Source organism: Calidris pugnax, unplaced genomic scaffold (genome assembly GCF_001431845.1).
Source record: "Calidris pugnax isolate Ruff unplaced genomic scaffold, ASM143184v1 scaffold258, whole genome shotgun sequence".
NCBI lineage: Eukaryota > Metazoa > Chordata > Aves > Charadriiformes > Scolopacidae > Calidris > Calidris pugnax.
Window position 1 is genome coordinate 129,245 of NW_015091020.1, and position 15,757 is coordinate 145,001.

The window sequence follows — 15,757 nt, forward strand, 5'->3', positions numbered from 1 at the left end:
ACTGGAAGGAGAAGAACATGTTTATCTTTATAAATTTATTATCTTTATCACGGAGTGGAGCGATAGGATGAGGGGGAATGGTTTTAAACTGAAAAAGAGAGATTTTGATTTGATGTCAGGAAGAAAACCTTTACTGTGAGGGTGGTGAGGCACTGGCCCAGGTTGCCCAGAGGAGCTATTGATGCCCCATCCCTGGAAGTGTTCAAGACCGGACTGGATGGGGCTTTGAGCAACCTGGTCTGGTGGGAGGTGTTGACCATGGCAGGGGGGTTGGAACTGGATGATCTTTAAGGTGCCTTCCAACTCGAACCATTCTATGATACTATGATTGTGTGTGGTCTCAAGGATGGAGCACTTTGGCTAAACAGGTCCTGGTTTGCCCTGTATTACAGGGGGTGGCAGTATTTCTGAGGGTCCTCGTGAGGATACAGAAGGAAAAATGAAGTATTTAACTGTTGTGATGGTCAGGCCCATAAGACTGTCTAGAGAGGCACTGGAGAGGATGCAGTGCTGCTGTCTTCATCTAGACTGTCTTCATCTTCATCACCCATCTTCATGGGTGTTTGACTGTAGTCAGAGGGGGCCTACATTTCCATTTGTTTGCCTACACATAGGCATTTAATGCCATCTGAGATATTTTAAGGTATCCCAGACATCGACAGGGGATGTGCAGCGCTCACAGGAGACTTGTACCCTCCTGGGCTGGCAGCTGGAGGCCAGGAGAGCATCTCAGATGATACTGAAATGGTACTTAAAGGGTCTGGAGCTGGATGTGAGTCTCCTTTGGAGCGAGTGACAAAGTCTGACATCAACCCCCTGCTCTAGCTGCCAGGCAGCAGCCCCTCTTCTTACATGTAATGGGACAGCAGGGAAAAGCCGGGGTCGGTGGAAAGAGAAGATCTCTGCAGCTCCTCTCTGTGGAGTCTCCCTGTTGGAAAGAGTCCCCTGGGGAATCGCTCCCTCCCCTTCTCCTGTGCAAATACAGGGACTATAAAAGGAACAGCAGAGGAGAGCCATGGGGCTCCCAGCTCATGCATTTTTTCCTTTTACCAGCCATGCTGATGGCAGATCGTCACAGCGCCGTGACATAAAAAAAGAAACCCCATGCACCAAAGAGGCTTTCAACTAATGAAACATTAGCATATTATTAACATTATCTGCGGCGCTAATCTAAGGCTGATTGCAGCCACTCAGACTAAATGAGCAGGAGGTTTATTTAAGGGGGGAGGGGGGAAGGCAGAGTGTGTGTGTATGTGGGAAAAGGGGCAGTATGAAGAAATCTGTTCAATCAGATTAAATTAACTCAAAGTCACATCACGGGCTTCATTATTCCCAGCTAGGGACATGGTCCCCCCAGCCCCTCCCCGCACATACGTGCACTCTCTGCTCGTCCTCTCTGTGGCTGTGTTTTCCATCCAAACACCCGCAGAAGAAGTTCTGCACCCTTCACTCATCCATCTCATCCCCCAACAGATGAACCTCCACCCCCAGCCCAAAACGTTTCCCTCCCACAACTCCATCAGGTCTCATTGCCAGCTTCTCCTGAACTTGGCTGGTAGGATTACCTGTAAGGGGGGCTTTGCTTATATTTGCTCTGTGATTTTGCTGGCTCAGGAGAACACAGAGTGGTTTAGGAAAACCTGGTGTCATCCCTCTGTCAGAATACACTCAACTGCCTGCTGTTACCTGAAATGTATTGGACTTGAAGCTGAATTTTTTTATGGTGCTGTGAACATATGGGGGTAACGAGCAAATGGAAGGAACTGAGGAATTGGAGAGTTTAGCCTGAATTTGTCAGACTGAAGAATAACCTTCTCCTGGGAAGGTGTGGACACAGAAGGTTGGCTTAACAGTCTACCTGACAGAGAGACACGAGTTTGAGTCTGTGATCAGTGACACATCTCAGCTCCTAGGCCACATATGAACACACAAATGCATTTGCCCTGACAAAAAGGCTTGAGGCAAAGGCTGGAGGTAGATACCTCAGGGCATCTCATACAAATGAACTGCTCTTTTGAGAAAAAGGGGGAAAAAAGGGCTTTGGATTGCAATTGGAATAACATTTCCTGAGTTAGGGCAGATGCATTTTCATTTCAAAGGTTACAGCGCTTGTTCCTCAGTCCCTTTTTTTTCCTTGAGGCAACAAGGTTTTCCCTGTCATGTAAGGACTGCTTCGTGCCCAGTGTGCTGGGGCTTTGAGCAACCTGATTGAGTGGGACATGTCTCTGCTCATGGCAGGGGGGTTGGAACTCGATGATCTTTAAGGTCCCTTCCAACCCAAACCATCCTATGATTCTATGATGATACACGGTCTTGGTCTTGAGCTGTGGAGTGTGACAGTACACGGTGTCCAGAGCACACAGTGTGTGCCATTAACACTCCTAAATCTCAGCCTGGGAACTCTACCTACCTCTCTTCCCATGGGGTTGCTATGAGGGCTGAAAGCCAAGCCCCTCAATGACAAATGTTCACTGGAAGTTTTCACTGAATTTCACTGAATTTTAGAGTTGGAAGGGACCATAGAGATCATCTAGTCCAACTCCCCTGCCAAAGCAGGAAGGTTTTTTGCAGGTTCCATGCCTATCCTCATCTGATGAAGCGGCCAAGAGATGCAACTTTACATTGTACCCTAACGTAGAAAGATAGGAGTCATTTTCACCCCCTCAATTATACTCTCATTAATTTATGTGCAACTTCAATAAGATGGCATTGACTTTAAGAGTGACAAAATCTGGCTTGTAAGGATAACAGGGACAAAAGCTGCTCCTGAGGTGACTCCACTGATGTCCCTAGAGTCCTGTAGGGGAGGATTTTGTTGTATTTCAAAGCTTGTCCCAGAGTCCTTATGCCCACACCATGATGTTTGATTCCCATCCACAGTTTCTCATTGTAACCCCACACCACAAAGCCTGTAAGCTGTGCACTGACTGACTCACCTCTTTCACCCTTCCCACCCCTCTTGCAGCCTCCCGTTACGGTTCTGGGTTAACATGATCAAGAACCCACAGTTCGTCTTTGACATCCACAAGAACAGCATCACAGATGCCTGCCTCTCTGTGGTGGCTCAGACTTTCATGGACTCCTGTTCCACCTCGGAGCACCGTCTGGGCAAAGACTCACCCTCCAACAAACTTCTCTACGCCAAGGACATCCCCAGCTACAAGAACTGGGTGGAAAGGTGAGTTTTAATTCTGAAAATGGCATAAGCGAATGATACAGTGAGGCCCTGCTTCATGGGTGGAGGTAGGAGGGATCATCAGTATTGCTTAGGTATCCTTTTTTCTTTGGTTATTGCCTAAGTAGAAAGCTGTGTGTTAGCCTTTTGTTCCCACCTGCTTTGCAGAGGAGATGGAAATTTAATTAGAGGTGTGAACTGAAGGTGTTTGCCATCATTGTCTCTCTCAAGGAAAAACTGCTGAGAGGCGATAGAGGGAGGAAGGAAGGGGAGGTGATATGTTTGAGCCCTGTGAAGTACGTGGGGCTTCTAAGCCTTTCCACGCAGACCAGAAGTTGTCTGCTGCTGTCAGCATCGTTGTGACAGTCCCCACGCCACCTCGATCCCAAGGGTGATACAACTGTCTCCCCTTATTCCAAGTCCAGTAGCTTTCCTTGGAGGCTCTTTGGTGCTTTGAACGAGATGCTGTAAGATTGACAGGCTGGTGACTGAAGCTCTGCAGGTATTTTCTGAAAGGTCAGTGGTTCTTTCCAAGCGTTTTATCCACATCTGCAAGACTACTGCACAGAAGGTCGGAGTCTGGCAAAGCTGCTCCACAGGGAATACGACCAAGACAACTATTCCTGCAGTACGTAGGGGCATCAATTTCTCTAAGATTTTCCACAGGACAAGAAAACAGCACATCTTGCAACTCCATCCAGCCTGTCTGCTGGAGCAAGCCTTGCAGAAGTTGATCTCTGCTTTGTTTTCCAGCCTGCTACGCTTGCCTGGCATTATTGACAGGTTTGGGAACTGCACAGATGGAGAATGATTACTACTCTGTAGATACAAAGATGGGTTTATCTTACAGATCATTCCTGTGCAAAGCCATCCAGTTTTAAGCAGTGATTTGTCTGGATGACTTCATAGGCACTGTCTAAAATTGATACCGTGTCATGCTGGTTCTATGAGACCTCTGCTAGCGTAGGCACACCGGGCTGTAAACCACTGTATTTCCTTTGTTGGGGATGGTTTTCTCTCATTTTGTGAAAGGAGAACACGGCTGATCAAAAAGCTCTGTCCCCTAGTCAGCATGAGGTGACATTCTTTTACAATAATACTCCTATCGGTCTCTGATTTGTCTGGACAATTATTTTTAGATGTGGTTAAACACTTCTGCAAATGTCGTTTCTAGGCAACCTGTAAGGCTCTTGTGAGCTACCTTGCTTAATTATGACCTACTTCTGGTACTGTGTCCAAGTTTCTTAGTATGTATTGAGGTTGATTGCTGGATTGACCTGGATAGGGGGAAAGAGGTGTTTGAGATTCATTTAGAAATCAAACTTGCACCAACAGTGACCCGAAGGTGTCATACTCTAGTGATGCTTTAGCAACCTTGCGTTTACTGAGTGGTTGTTTTCTGTGGATAAATGCTTTGCTTTACAAGTCACCCTGGTTGATTTTTTATCTTTGGAGATGGTGCATTTAAGTGACAGACTGAGGTACGTAGGGGGAGAACAGGATATTTCCTCATAGGGTTAGGGTTGTTCAGCCTGGAGAAGAGAAGGCTCCAGGGAGACCTTATAGCAGCCTTCCAGTCCCTAAAGGGGCTACAGGAAAAATAAGGGAGGGACTCTTGATCAGGGAGGGGAGAGATAGGACAAGAGGGAAGGGTTTTAAACTGAAAGAGGGGAGATTTAGATTAGACATGAGGAATAAATTCTTTCCTGTGAGGGTGGTGGAACAGGTTGCCCAGAGAAGCTGTGGATGCCCCGACTTTTTGGAGACGTTCAAAACCAGGCTGGATGGGGCTTTGAGCAACCTGGTCTGGTGGGAGGTGTCCCTGCCCAGGGCAGGGGGCTGGAACTCGATGATCTTTAAGGTCCTTTCCAACCTGAACCATTTTATGGTTCTATGAATCACCTATTTTTTTCTACATAAACAAAAGGCTGCAGTGTCCCTTTTTGGTTTTTTTGTTTTTGTTTTTTTCTTCCCCCCAGTATTGATTACACTTTGCAACTTTTTAGAGCTAAATCCTGTTGCCCAGAGATCTTCAGCAAGAGGTGCTGCGTTTCCCTGGAAGTTTTCCTGAACAACTGGGTTTGCAAACGAGGTACATAACACCTCCTGCTGCTGGTAAACAGCACTGGATTTCTGCGCCCAGCATGCGCTGGGTTGTTATCTGCACTGATGTCTGACAACTTGAACTGATGCCCGAGGGGAGGCTGCAGGTTTTGGAATATGGTTAGAGCTTCTGCCCCTGCTTATATTTTTGTGTGTCAGTTCCACTGACTCAAGGCAGTGGCACCTGGATGCTGTGGTAGATCAAAGGAAAACACATCAAGGATGAATAGAATATAATTTCAATTCTACTCTTAGTTAATGAATTCCTTTTCTCTATTCTGCAACTGTACTTAGAGGGAGTTATTCCAGCTCCAATGGCTTCCAGTACTGGTTGGAGCTATTTCTGTAGTCAGCATCAGCTGGAGAGAGCATCCTTCAAGACCACTAGACTTCTTCAAAGAGCAAATCGTAAGATAAAAAGATTTTCAGTCGGGGAGTTTAAGAAGTGGTTGAGTAATTCAGAAGAACCTGAAATCAAATGAACTTCTTTGATGAAGAAGAATCTCTAAGAGGGCAATTAGGCAGTGGTAGATTGTAGCCCTACTTGAAGGTACTCTGGAGTAAAGACAGGCTCATTTCTTTTAGCGGGTCTGTTGAAATGGAAGCTGGGCTGGGTTACTCCAAGCCTTTTCTTTGCAACTCCTGGTTTCTCAGTGTGGAGTCTGCCCTGAGGACTCACAAAACTCAAACCAGTGTATGACCCTGGCACAAGAAGCAGGTGTGGGTGAAATTACATACCTCCAATCCTTCAAAGATTAGTTTTCCACCTCTTTAGAGTCTGAATGCACGTTGGGAAGGGAATAGCTACAGATTCTGGCCCGATCAATGGTCTACCTCTACATGGGACTCCACTGGGAGTTTGATTTCAACAGCCCTTTTTTAAGCTCTTGGAAGCAGAGGTGGGCTCTGCCTGCTGAAACAAATCCACTGAGAAATCCTGACTTTGGTGGAAACCAGGTCCACCATTCAAATTACACACCCAGGGCTCTTTTCTCATGGCTAAAAAGTATCTAGGTGCAGCCACAACTTGGATTTCCTGCTGCAGAAGAGGAGGCCTGACTGAGGCAGGAGAATTAACCCAGGAAATGGGGACAGACTATTTGGCTTTTGTTGAAGCCATGGAGAGGCAGGCTGGGGTTCTAAAACAAGGTGGAGGCTTTTCAATTATCATTATCTGAGTCTATTGAAAAATGAGGAAAAGAATGAGAATGGTGGACCAGTTTCTCATCTGACTTTTGTTAGTAAAACTCCATAGGCTTTGCTGAATTTACATTAGACCGGCTTCAGATCTGCATCTTTTCAAGTTTACTTCAAATGTCCCCTTTGAGCCTAGAAATCTGGAGAACTTGGGAGCATTTGATGTAATCCCCAAGCAATACAAAGGGGAGCCTGTTCTAATTGGGACTGTCTCATTAGCATTCAACACCACACTGAAAAGATGACAAAGGGCTGTGGCTGACCTTTCATTTCTCTCCATGCTGCCAAGCTTATGATAACACTTGTTTGAACTTCATTAACACCGTTTAATTGCCTGCATCACAATCAATACGATGTTTCCCTACCGAAGCCTGGCAAGGAAGCAGGGATGTGGGAGACTGAAAAGGGGCAGAGCACAAAAAGCAGAAGTTAAAGAGTTTTTCCATTGCACGCTGGTGCCCCAAATACCTGCAGTGCTGCAAGGAGAGGAACTTTTTTTTCTCATCCCTGCAGGGACTTGGTCTCCTTTCGCCTGCTTATTGTGCGTTAAAAGTAGCCCCTCAAAGAAAAGCTGAAAGTCAACGGAGATATTGCAAGTGTTCCTAACACTTTGAGAATCTTCCAATGAAGGCCATTCAAAATAGGTTTGCCAGGTTCGGGACTAAAAGTGACCTGATCTGTGGAATTCAGAATTATAACATCTGCAATATATTATGTTAACTTGGGTACAAACACTGCCTGGTCTAGACCCAGGTCCTGGGTCCGTGATCTCTCATCTTTTTCCTTTTCCTCCAGCGACTATGACTTGCATGGCATTAGCCTTTAGATCTCAAGCTCTTCAGCTTGTGAGAAAATGCTGTGGGAGCGTGTTTGGAGCACACAAAATGGATAGTCTGGACCCATTTGGGATCTAACCCACATAACTTGTCAGCCTGTGGCTTCAGGACTCTGTAATCAACGGATGGTCTCTTCCAGTGCAGTGCTTGTGATGTCTGTTGGCCACTTTGCAGCCAGCTTTACAAAGAAAGACAAATTGGACTGGTTTAGTACAATAAAGATGATAAGCTGTGTGCACCCTAACGTTGTAAGCTATTGAAGCTTTAAACAGAAACATTGGGGTGACTCCGAGGGCTTTAAAAGAGAGCATTAAATGACAGGTGCAAATCCTGGCTCTACTTTAAAAAAAAAAAATGCAATCTTTTGTGTCTCCTTTCCCTGCCAGAAAAAAAAAGGCTGAAGATATAGCATACCAAGGGTCAAGGTAGGGGGTGTTGTCGGTAGAGATAATAAAAAATGGTGCTGGAAGGGGCCTCAGGAGGTCAACCCAACCAGCTCCTGCCTCAGGGCAGGATCAGCTCTGTCTAAAGCCTTCCTGACAGATGTTTGTCTACCCCCTTCTTAAAGGCCTCCAATGACTGAGCCTCTGCTCTCCTCGGGCAATCCCTTCCTGCGCTTCCCCATCCTTCCCATCAGAGTGTTATCCCTGATGGGCAGACAAAGTTTCCCCGGCTGTAATTAAAGCCCATGCCATCTCATTGCCTCCCCAGGAACATGGGGTACAGCTTGTTCCCTGCCTCTCTGCGGCAGAGAAGTCTGAAGACTTCTCTCTTGTCTGTCTTTACTTTTGGTCAACAAAAAGCTCCTGATATTTTCTCATCACAGTAACACACTGCTCTTACACGGCGCAGTTTTCATCGGTCGAGGTGACAATGTGTCTCTATTCATAAAATCATAGAATCATAGAATGGTTTGGGTTGGAAGGGACCTCAAAGATCATCCAGTTCCAACCCCCCTGCCATGGGCAGGGACACCTCCCACTAGAGCAAGTTGCTCAAGGCCACATCCAGCCTGGCCTTGAAACCTCCCTATTCAGAGGGTACAACCCCAGACCCACACATCCTCTGCGCTGAGATGATGCTGGATAGTTTCTTCTCAAGGAGAAGCTCCCTGTGCACCGAGGCACTCTTCAGCCATTGTCTCAGTGCTGCCCGCTCATCTGAGATGAAAAGCAGCAGCAGAAGCCAGCAAAATAAAATCAGTGCCCTAGCAAGGGGATGCAAACACAGATAGAAACATTCCCTCCAGCTCTTCAAGGCAAATCTCTGGAAGAACTGACAGGTCTACAGTGAACTTTGGGGCCGGTATCTTCTGCTTAGCTGTCCTGCTGTTACTGCCAAAGTCCAATCAGTCTACAACAGCCTGGCCTTGAACCTCTGTCCGAAAGGGGATCATTCTGGGCTAACAGGGTCTGGCGGCTGCCTGTAGCTGAATCAGCACAAACGCAAACCCCGCAGCTCAGATGCCTCCCAGCAAACTGAAATTGCCACGCCGTGTCGACAGGAGAACTGACATTGCCCACAAATGTCCTTGTACTGCTCCACTTCAGCCCACAAAAGGGCTGGCTGCTGGGTTGTTCCCAAGCTTTCCTTCAGTCCTTCTCTGCTTCCCCACGTCCCTTTCAGGCATCTCTTCCTCCTTCAGTGGTCTCGATACAGCCGGCTATTGCATAACCCTAATTATGTTATTGCTGTAATTGCGTCTGCCGTCTGCAGCACATGGACTCGTTACAAGCTTTTCATATGCTAAAATGATTATTAATGAGCGCAGTCCCAACCCAGCGATGGCACAACAACAGCCATGACAAAAAGATCTTTTTGGAAGGCAATTAGCTCCATGCTAAGCTGCCTAAACCCCGGCCCGGGCGCTGGAAAATTTCAGACTGGAGAGGAAGCACCAGCAACACGGCTTTTCTCTTCTCTTTTGACGAGTTAATGAGTCACTGAGTGGCAGCGAGCACAGTCGTTCTTGTGAAACAGCTCCAATGAGGAGCCTCTCCTGGTTGGTACCCAAGGCAAGAGCATCTCCCCCTGCCTAAACAGAGGTCAGGATGTATTCCCAGGTCGCTGTTGTATTGCTTTCAAAACAAAACAAAACAAAACAAAAAAGACAACCCAGGGAACGATTAGGATGTGAAAGCAACAAGAGCAATTATTTTTTTGAGAAGAAGAGGGAGCCCTACTAAATACTGGTGCATCCAATATCCTTCCCCATGTAGTAGTGGTGGTTCAAGGCTGAGGGAGTTGGCATTGTTCAGCCTGGAGAAGAGAAGGCTCCGGGGAGACCTTAGAGTCCTTCCAGTCCCTAAAGGGGCTGCAGGAAAGATGGGAAGAGACTCTTGATCAGGGAGTGCAGCTGTATGACGAGGGGTAATGGTTTTAAACTGAAAACCCAGGGAAAGATTAGGATGTGAAAGCAACAAGAGCAATTATTTTTTGAGAAGAAGAGGGAGCCCTACTAAATACTGGTGCATCCAATATCCTTCCCCATGTAGTAGTGGTGGTTCAAGGCTGAGGGAGTTGGCATTGTTCAGCCTGGAGAAGAGAAGGCTCCGGGGAGACCTTAGAGTCCTTCCAGTCCCTAAAGGGGCTGCAGGAAAGATGGGAAGAGACTCTTGATCAGGGAGTGCAGCTGTATGACGAGGGGTAATGGTTTTAAACTGAAAGAGGGGAGATTTAGATTAGGTACTGCGAAGAAACTCTTTGCTGTGAGGGTCGTGAGGCACTGGAACAGATTGCCCAGAGAAGCTGTGGATGCCCCAACTTCTTGGAAGTGTTCAAGGCCAGGGTGAATGGGGCTTTGAGCACTCTGGTCTAGTGGGAGGTGTCCCTGCCCATGGAAGGGGGTTGAAACTAGATGATTCGAGTGTTGTGTCCAGTTTTGGGCCCCTCATCGAGTGTTGTATCCAGTTTTGGGCCCCTCATGACAAGAAAGACATTGGGGTGCTGGAGCATGTCCAGAGAAGGGCAGCGAAGCTGATGATGAGTCTGGAGCACGAGTCTTGTGAGGAGGGGCTGAGGGAGCTGGGGGGGTTCAGCCTGGAGGAAAGGAGGCTGAGGGGAGACCTTCTCGCTCTCTACAACTCCCTGTAAGAAGGGTGTAGCCAGGCGGGGGTTGATCTCTTCTCCCAAGGAACAGGTGATAGGACAAGAGGAAATGGCCTCAAGTTGTACCAGAGGAGGTTTAGATTTAGTATTAGGAAACATTTTTACACTGAAAGAGTTATCAAATGTTGGAACAGGCGGCCCAGGGAAGTGGTGGAGTCACCATCCCTGGTGGTATTTAAAAGACGGGTAGACGTGGTGCTGAGGGACATGGTTTAGTGATGGTCCTGGTCAGTGTTAGATTGATGGTTGGATTAGATGATCTGAAAGGTCCCTTCCAACGTAGGCGATTCTATGATTTTCTACTTTTAGTATTAGGAAACATTTTTACACTGAAAGAGTTATCAAATGTTGGAACAGGCGGCCCAGGGAAGTGGTGGAGTCACCATCCCTGGTGGTATTTACAAGCCGGGTAGACGTGGTGCTGAGGGACATGGTTTAGTGATGGTCCGGGTCAGTGTTAGATTGATGGTTGGATTAGATGATCTGAAAGGTCCCTTCCAACCTAGGCGATTCTATGATTTTCTACTTTTCTACTATTATTCCTCATTCAGAGGGTATCTGGCTGTGGAAGTGTGAGTCAATGATCTGCCCATGTCCCAGGTGAGACCTGGTGACCTTCAGCTTTGGGGTGCTCCCAGGAGGCAGGGTGGTGGAAGAGCATCCCGTTCCTTCTGCACTGGCCTCACAGCTCGGCTTGGGTGTAAGTGAGAGCTGTCAGCTGCAGGGATGAGGGGAAGACACACTCAGGCAGCCTTTGCAAATGCTGGCAGTGACAACGTAAGGACCTCTGGGGTTCGGTGACAGCTTCACAGCGGTTTTGAAGACATGAGGGGTATGCAAATGGCAGAGAGGCCTTAAGTACCTCTGAGGATCTCGTCTCATATAGAAGGTGAATAAAGACTCAGCGGGGATGTTTTCATCTTCCTGCTAGGATGCTTTAATATACACATTCATAATTTCTTTAGATAGCGCGATGATGGCTTCATTAGAAACACTTCTGAATAAATAAGTCATTTGGCCATGGCAGAGCTCTGATGGAAGGACATTATATGTCTTCTCTGTGTACTAGCAGCTGGGTTTGACTATTGATACACGCATTATTTTTTTTTTTCCTTCTTTTTCTTTTATTTTTTCCTGCAAAACACGATCCCACAGTGTCTTGGTTTGCAGTCTTAATGGGTAATAACTGCTCAGGTGTATGATAGCTGGGGAATTGAGTCCGAGGGAGACAGGAACACTTTGGTATGGCTGTGGGTGATGGCCCATGAACCCAGCATGCTGAGATCACAGTTTGAGAATCTGTCATGGCTGGAGAGACCTCCAAGCCCTGAAACTCAGATTCTTGCACCCTGTCCTTCTCTCTAAGGAGCATTGTGTGTGGTTTTTCATTGTTCACGGGAGTGTTATGCTGCTGGGAAGATATCTCTGCAGGGCTGGAAAGGGACCAGAGAGCTTTCAGACCCTTGTGAGGTGTTCAAAAGACAGGTTGATGTAGTGCTGGGAGGTATGGTTTAGTGATGGTGATGCTTCTTGTTTGTTGTGTGGGTGTCTATTTTTGTCAGTTAGGTTGACGGTTGGACAAGATGATCTTTAAGGTCCCTTCCAACCTAGAAGATTCTGTGATTCTGAGTCACACACTCAGGAGAGCATTGCTAACAGGTGGAAGGGAGACAGGAGAAACTCGGAGAAGCAGACGATACGTGTGTCTGTGTCTCACTTTTTAGGAGCACCCCATCCCTGCACCCACTCTCCTGCCACCGTTTGGTGAGCAGCTGAACCAGAGAGGGAAAGGATCATTTCAGTTGGTTGTCAGAGCCGGACTGGCAAATACAACCCAGTACCTCTGCTTTCCTCCACCAGCCTCATCTATTTTTGCTGTGATGTAATCCCCTTCTCTTTTCATTTCGCCTAGCAGGAGGGTGCCTCTGCAATATTCATAAGAAGCTGGGATCTTCTCCATGGGCTCCTCTTAGGTGCCATAAATCAATGCATTTCACTGCATTGCAGGCTGTTTTTCCTCACAAGTCTATGAACCGTGCTGGTTGCCCATGAATTTAGTTTTCTTTGGATGCCAAGGAACACCTCATTTTTTGGCCATGAGATTCCGTGTTTCTCAGCAATGTCCTTTGTCTCTGAGGAGTGTACAACAACACTGTCATGGATGCCACCAGTTCCTGATACTTTCTCTTGTCAGAAGTCCCTGTAGCACATGTCTGATTTTGTCCAGCTGCTGATGCTGAGACTGGTTTGAGTTTTTCTGGGTGTGGCAAAGGTCTGGAAATATTTATTCATCCTGCTCACCATGTTCTTCTGGAGGTGGTTCTGCAGGACAGGTTCTCAAGAAGTTTTGAGGTGGCTCCTTCCCTTACAGACAACTGTTCAGGTCCTCTTGGAGGTTGAAGATTAGGCGGAGCATAAAGCAAAATCAGAGCCACTCATCACTGGAGTAGTGGGAGTGGACAATATTTAGTCCATGGGACTGAGTTAGACTATGATTTTTGGCTGGTCCTGAGCCCAGAAGACAAGATGTTATGACTCCAGGGAGCTTAATGTTGTGCATACTGGAAGTTGCAGTAAAGTTAATGAGTTTTGCATATGTTTTTATGATAAGCCAGAGTCTAGCTCTGGAAGCAGTCAGGCTGGAAGACTATGCAGAAAGCCAGGAGAAGGACCTCTACCTCCAATTCCTTTCTCTCCCAAGGGTTACATCAATCCCTCTCCGCAAAACCAGGATAGCAACTGAGAAAAACCCGTTGCAATAAATCAGGATGGGAGCGTGGGGCACAAAACCAGACTGAGCAAAACTGGAGCCTTCTGTTGTGGAGGGGTTTCCTCCCCAGCTCTTGCACCGTGCTGTCTTTCACAGGAGACTTCAGCAGCTGCTCGTCCCCCCCGCTGTCATAGAGAGTATTTTCCCACTTGTCTGTCTGAAGGATCCTTATCATACAGCACTTCACTGTCCAATTTCTCTGCAGTGGAAAACAGCCTCCATCTCAGCAGGTGTCTCAACGCTGTTTACAGGACACCTGTCAGCTCTTTTGGCTCCCCGTCCCCTCTGCCTCCTAATTATAAAATTGTGGATTGCTGCAGCTATGGGCTTTTTTTTTTTTTTTTTTTTTTTTTTTTTTTTTTTTTTTAAAATTGCAGAAATTAAAAATGTAAATGATGGCGTCTAATTAACCAGTTGACAGCAGAGCACAGCTGCGAGTGACAGTGACTGATTACCATCCGCAAACCTTGTCCTCCAAGACCTGCCTTACCCAGGGGGACGAAGGACATTGAAAATAGCAACTTCCTTAAAGAGACATTGCTCTGCTGGTGGAGCCCGATGGGCAATGGTTTGGGGGCTCCATATCCTACAGATGAAGCCCCACTCTTCTTGCTCTCAAGGGGAATGATGTTGACTCCTATGGGAAGCAAATTTCCCCCAGTTAGAGTGGAGATGACCTCATAGCAGCCTTCTGGTACTTAGAGGGGGCCTATAGGAGACATGGGGAAGGACTCTTTATTAAGGAGTGTAATAATAGGATGGGGACTAACAGTTTTAAACTGAAAGAGAGGAGATTTAGATGAGATACCAGGAAGAAATCAGAGTGGAAATGACCTCATAGCAGCCTTCTGGTACTTAAAGGGGGCCTATAGAAACATGGGGAGGGACTCTTTATTAAGGAGCGTAGCAATAGAATGGGGACTAATAGTTTTAAACTGAAAGAGAGGGGATTTAGATGAGATACCAGGAAGAAATTCTTTACTGTGAGGGTGGTGAGAGCCTGGCCCAGGTTGCCCAGAGAAGCTGTGGCTGCCCCATCCCTGGAGGGGTTCAAGGCCAGGCTGGATGGGGCTTTGAGCAACCTGGTCTGGTGGGATGTGTCCCTGCCCAGGGCAGGGGGGTGGAACTAGGTGATCTTTAAGGTCCCTTCCAACACAAACCATTCTATGATTGTATGAGATGAGGGTGATGAAGCCTATTGCCATAAAATGTGACATCAGACTCACTTAAAATTTGGGGCTATGGGGAGATGCTGATCAGCAGAGGAGTTCCTGAGAAGATGATTATATGAGATGAGGGTGTTGAAGCCTATTGCCATAAAATGTGACGTCAGACTCACTTAAAATTTGGGGCTATAGGGAGATGCTGATCAGCAGAGGAGTTCCTGGGATAGACTGGATTCAGTGTGGGAGGTGGATGATGTTAGCAATGGATGCAGACGTTCTAGCGTGACTGGTGCAAGCAAGCATGCATGGGGGTTTTTAGTCTATGGGATCAAAATACTGAGCTATCAGCGGGCAGCGAGGTCAGTGGGACTTCTCTGTGGGACTCAACGCCCCTCAAGGCTTGACAAAGGAATCCAGTATCAATAGGTACTGCCTAGTTCTTTGATGGCATGGAGAAAGTTTACAGGTTGTTCTTTGGGACTTTGGTCTCAGAATAGGGTTGAGTGAATACAGCACATGTCTGATATTCAGGAATAGTGCTTCAGTAATTTCCAATTTTGGCTAAATCATCTCCTTTGCTGTAAAAGAAGAGTATGACCAGGTATATCATTGGTGCACCAGAAGACTCCAAGAGCGCTAAGTGTTTTCTTTCTCCATATTGTTGGTGGGTTTCATTTCTTGACTCCTTACTCTCTCCCCTCGAGAAACACCTGTATTTCTCTCTCTCAGGTACTATTCAGACATCGCCAAAATGCCAGCAATCAGTGACCAGGACATGAATGCATACTTGGCTGAGCAGTCTCGCATGCATATGAATGAGTTCAACACTATGAGCGCGCTCTCAGAGATATACTCCTACGTTGGCAAGTACAGTGAGGAGGTAAGAGCCTTAGAGAGGGGAAGAGCAGTTCTGCAGACCAATGGGAGAGCCCACCTATTCCACAGGTCCCAGATCTTCATCCTGGCTAGGGGGATGAGGGATTTAAGGAATGAAAAGCAAGGCCTGGGGTCTGGAATGGGAGGGTCTGGGATTATTGATCTCCTTGGTACTCTTCCATCTGGATCCCTGTTATTGTTGTCTCTTATTATTGCTCAGTCAGATGTAGCTGGCTTGCAGTAGTCCATGCTCAGATGTTAGCTTGCTACAGAGGAGCTCCACGTCAGTTCTGCACCACATGTGACCAAAAGTTGTTCAAGCATATGTGCCCAGTGCCATTTCAGATTCCCTAACACACCCAAGAATGGTCCAGCAAGCATGACACAGAACTTAAAGGTGACCAGCAAGGTTCTGTGTGTTGAAGACCACGTTAAATACCTTAGGGCATCTCAAGTGGCATGGCAAGGTGATGAATAAAGCTGCCAAATAACTGATCTCCAAGAGAAGAATTCACTTAATCGGTTG

The 15,757-nt window shown here is 47.0% G+C and overlaps 1 protein-coding gene across 1 annotated transcript in view; it reads left to right on the forward strand.

Moving 5' to 3' along the window:
- Positions 1 to 15,757, forward strand: part of LOC106896090 (plexin-A4) — a 113,324-nt gene that overhangs the window by 91,295 nt on the left and 6,272 nt on the right. Inside the window, exons 21-22 of the mRNA XM_014955815.1 lie at positions 2,966 to 3,178; positions 15,085 to 15,235. Coding sequence (XP_014811301.1) covers positions 2,966 to 3,178; positions 15,085 to 15,235 — 364 coding nt within the window. The remainder of the gene's footprint in view (positions 1 to 2,965; positions 3,179 to 15,084; positions 15,236 to 15,757) is intronic.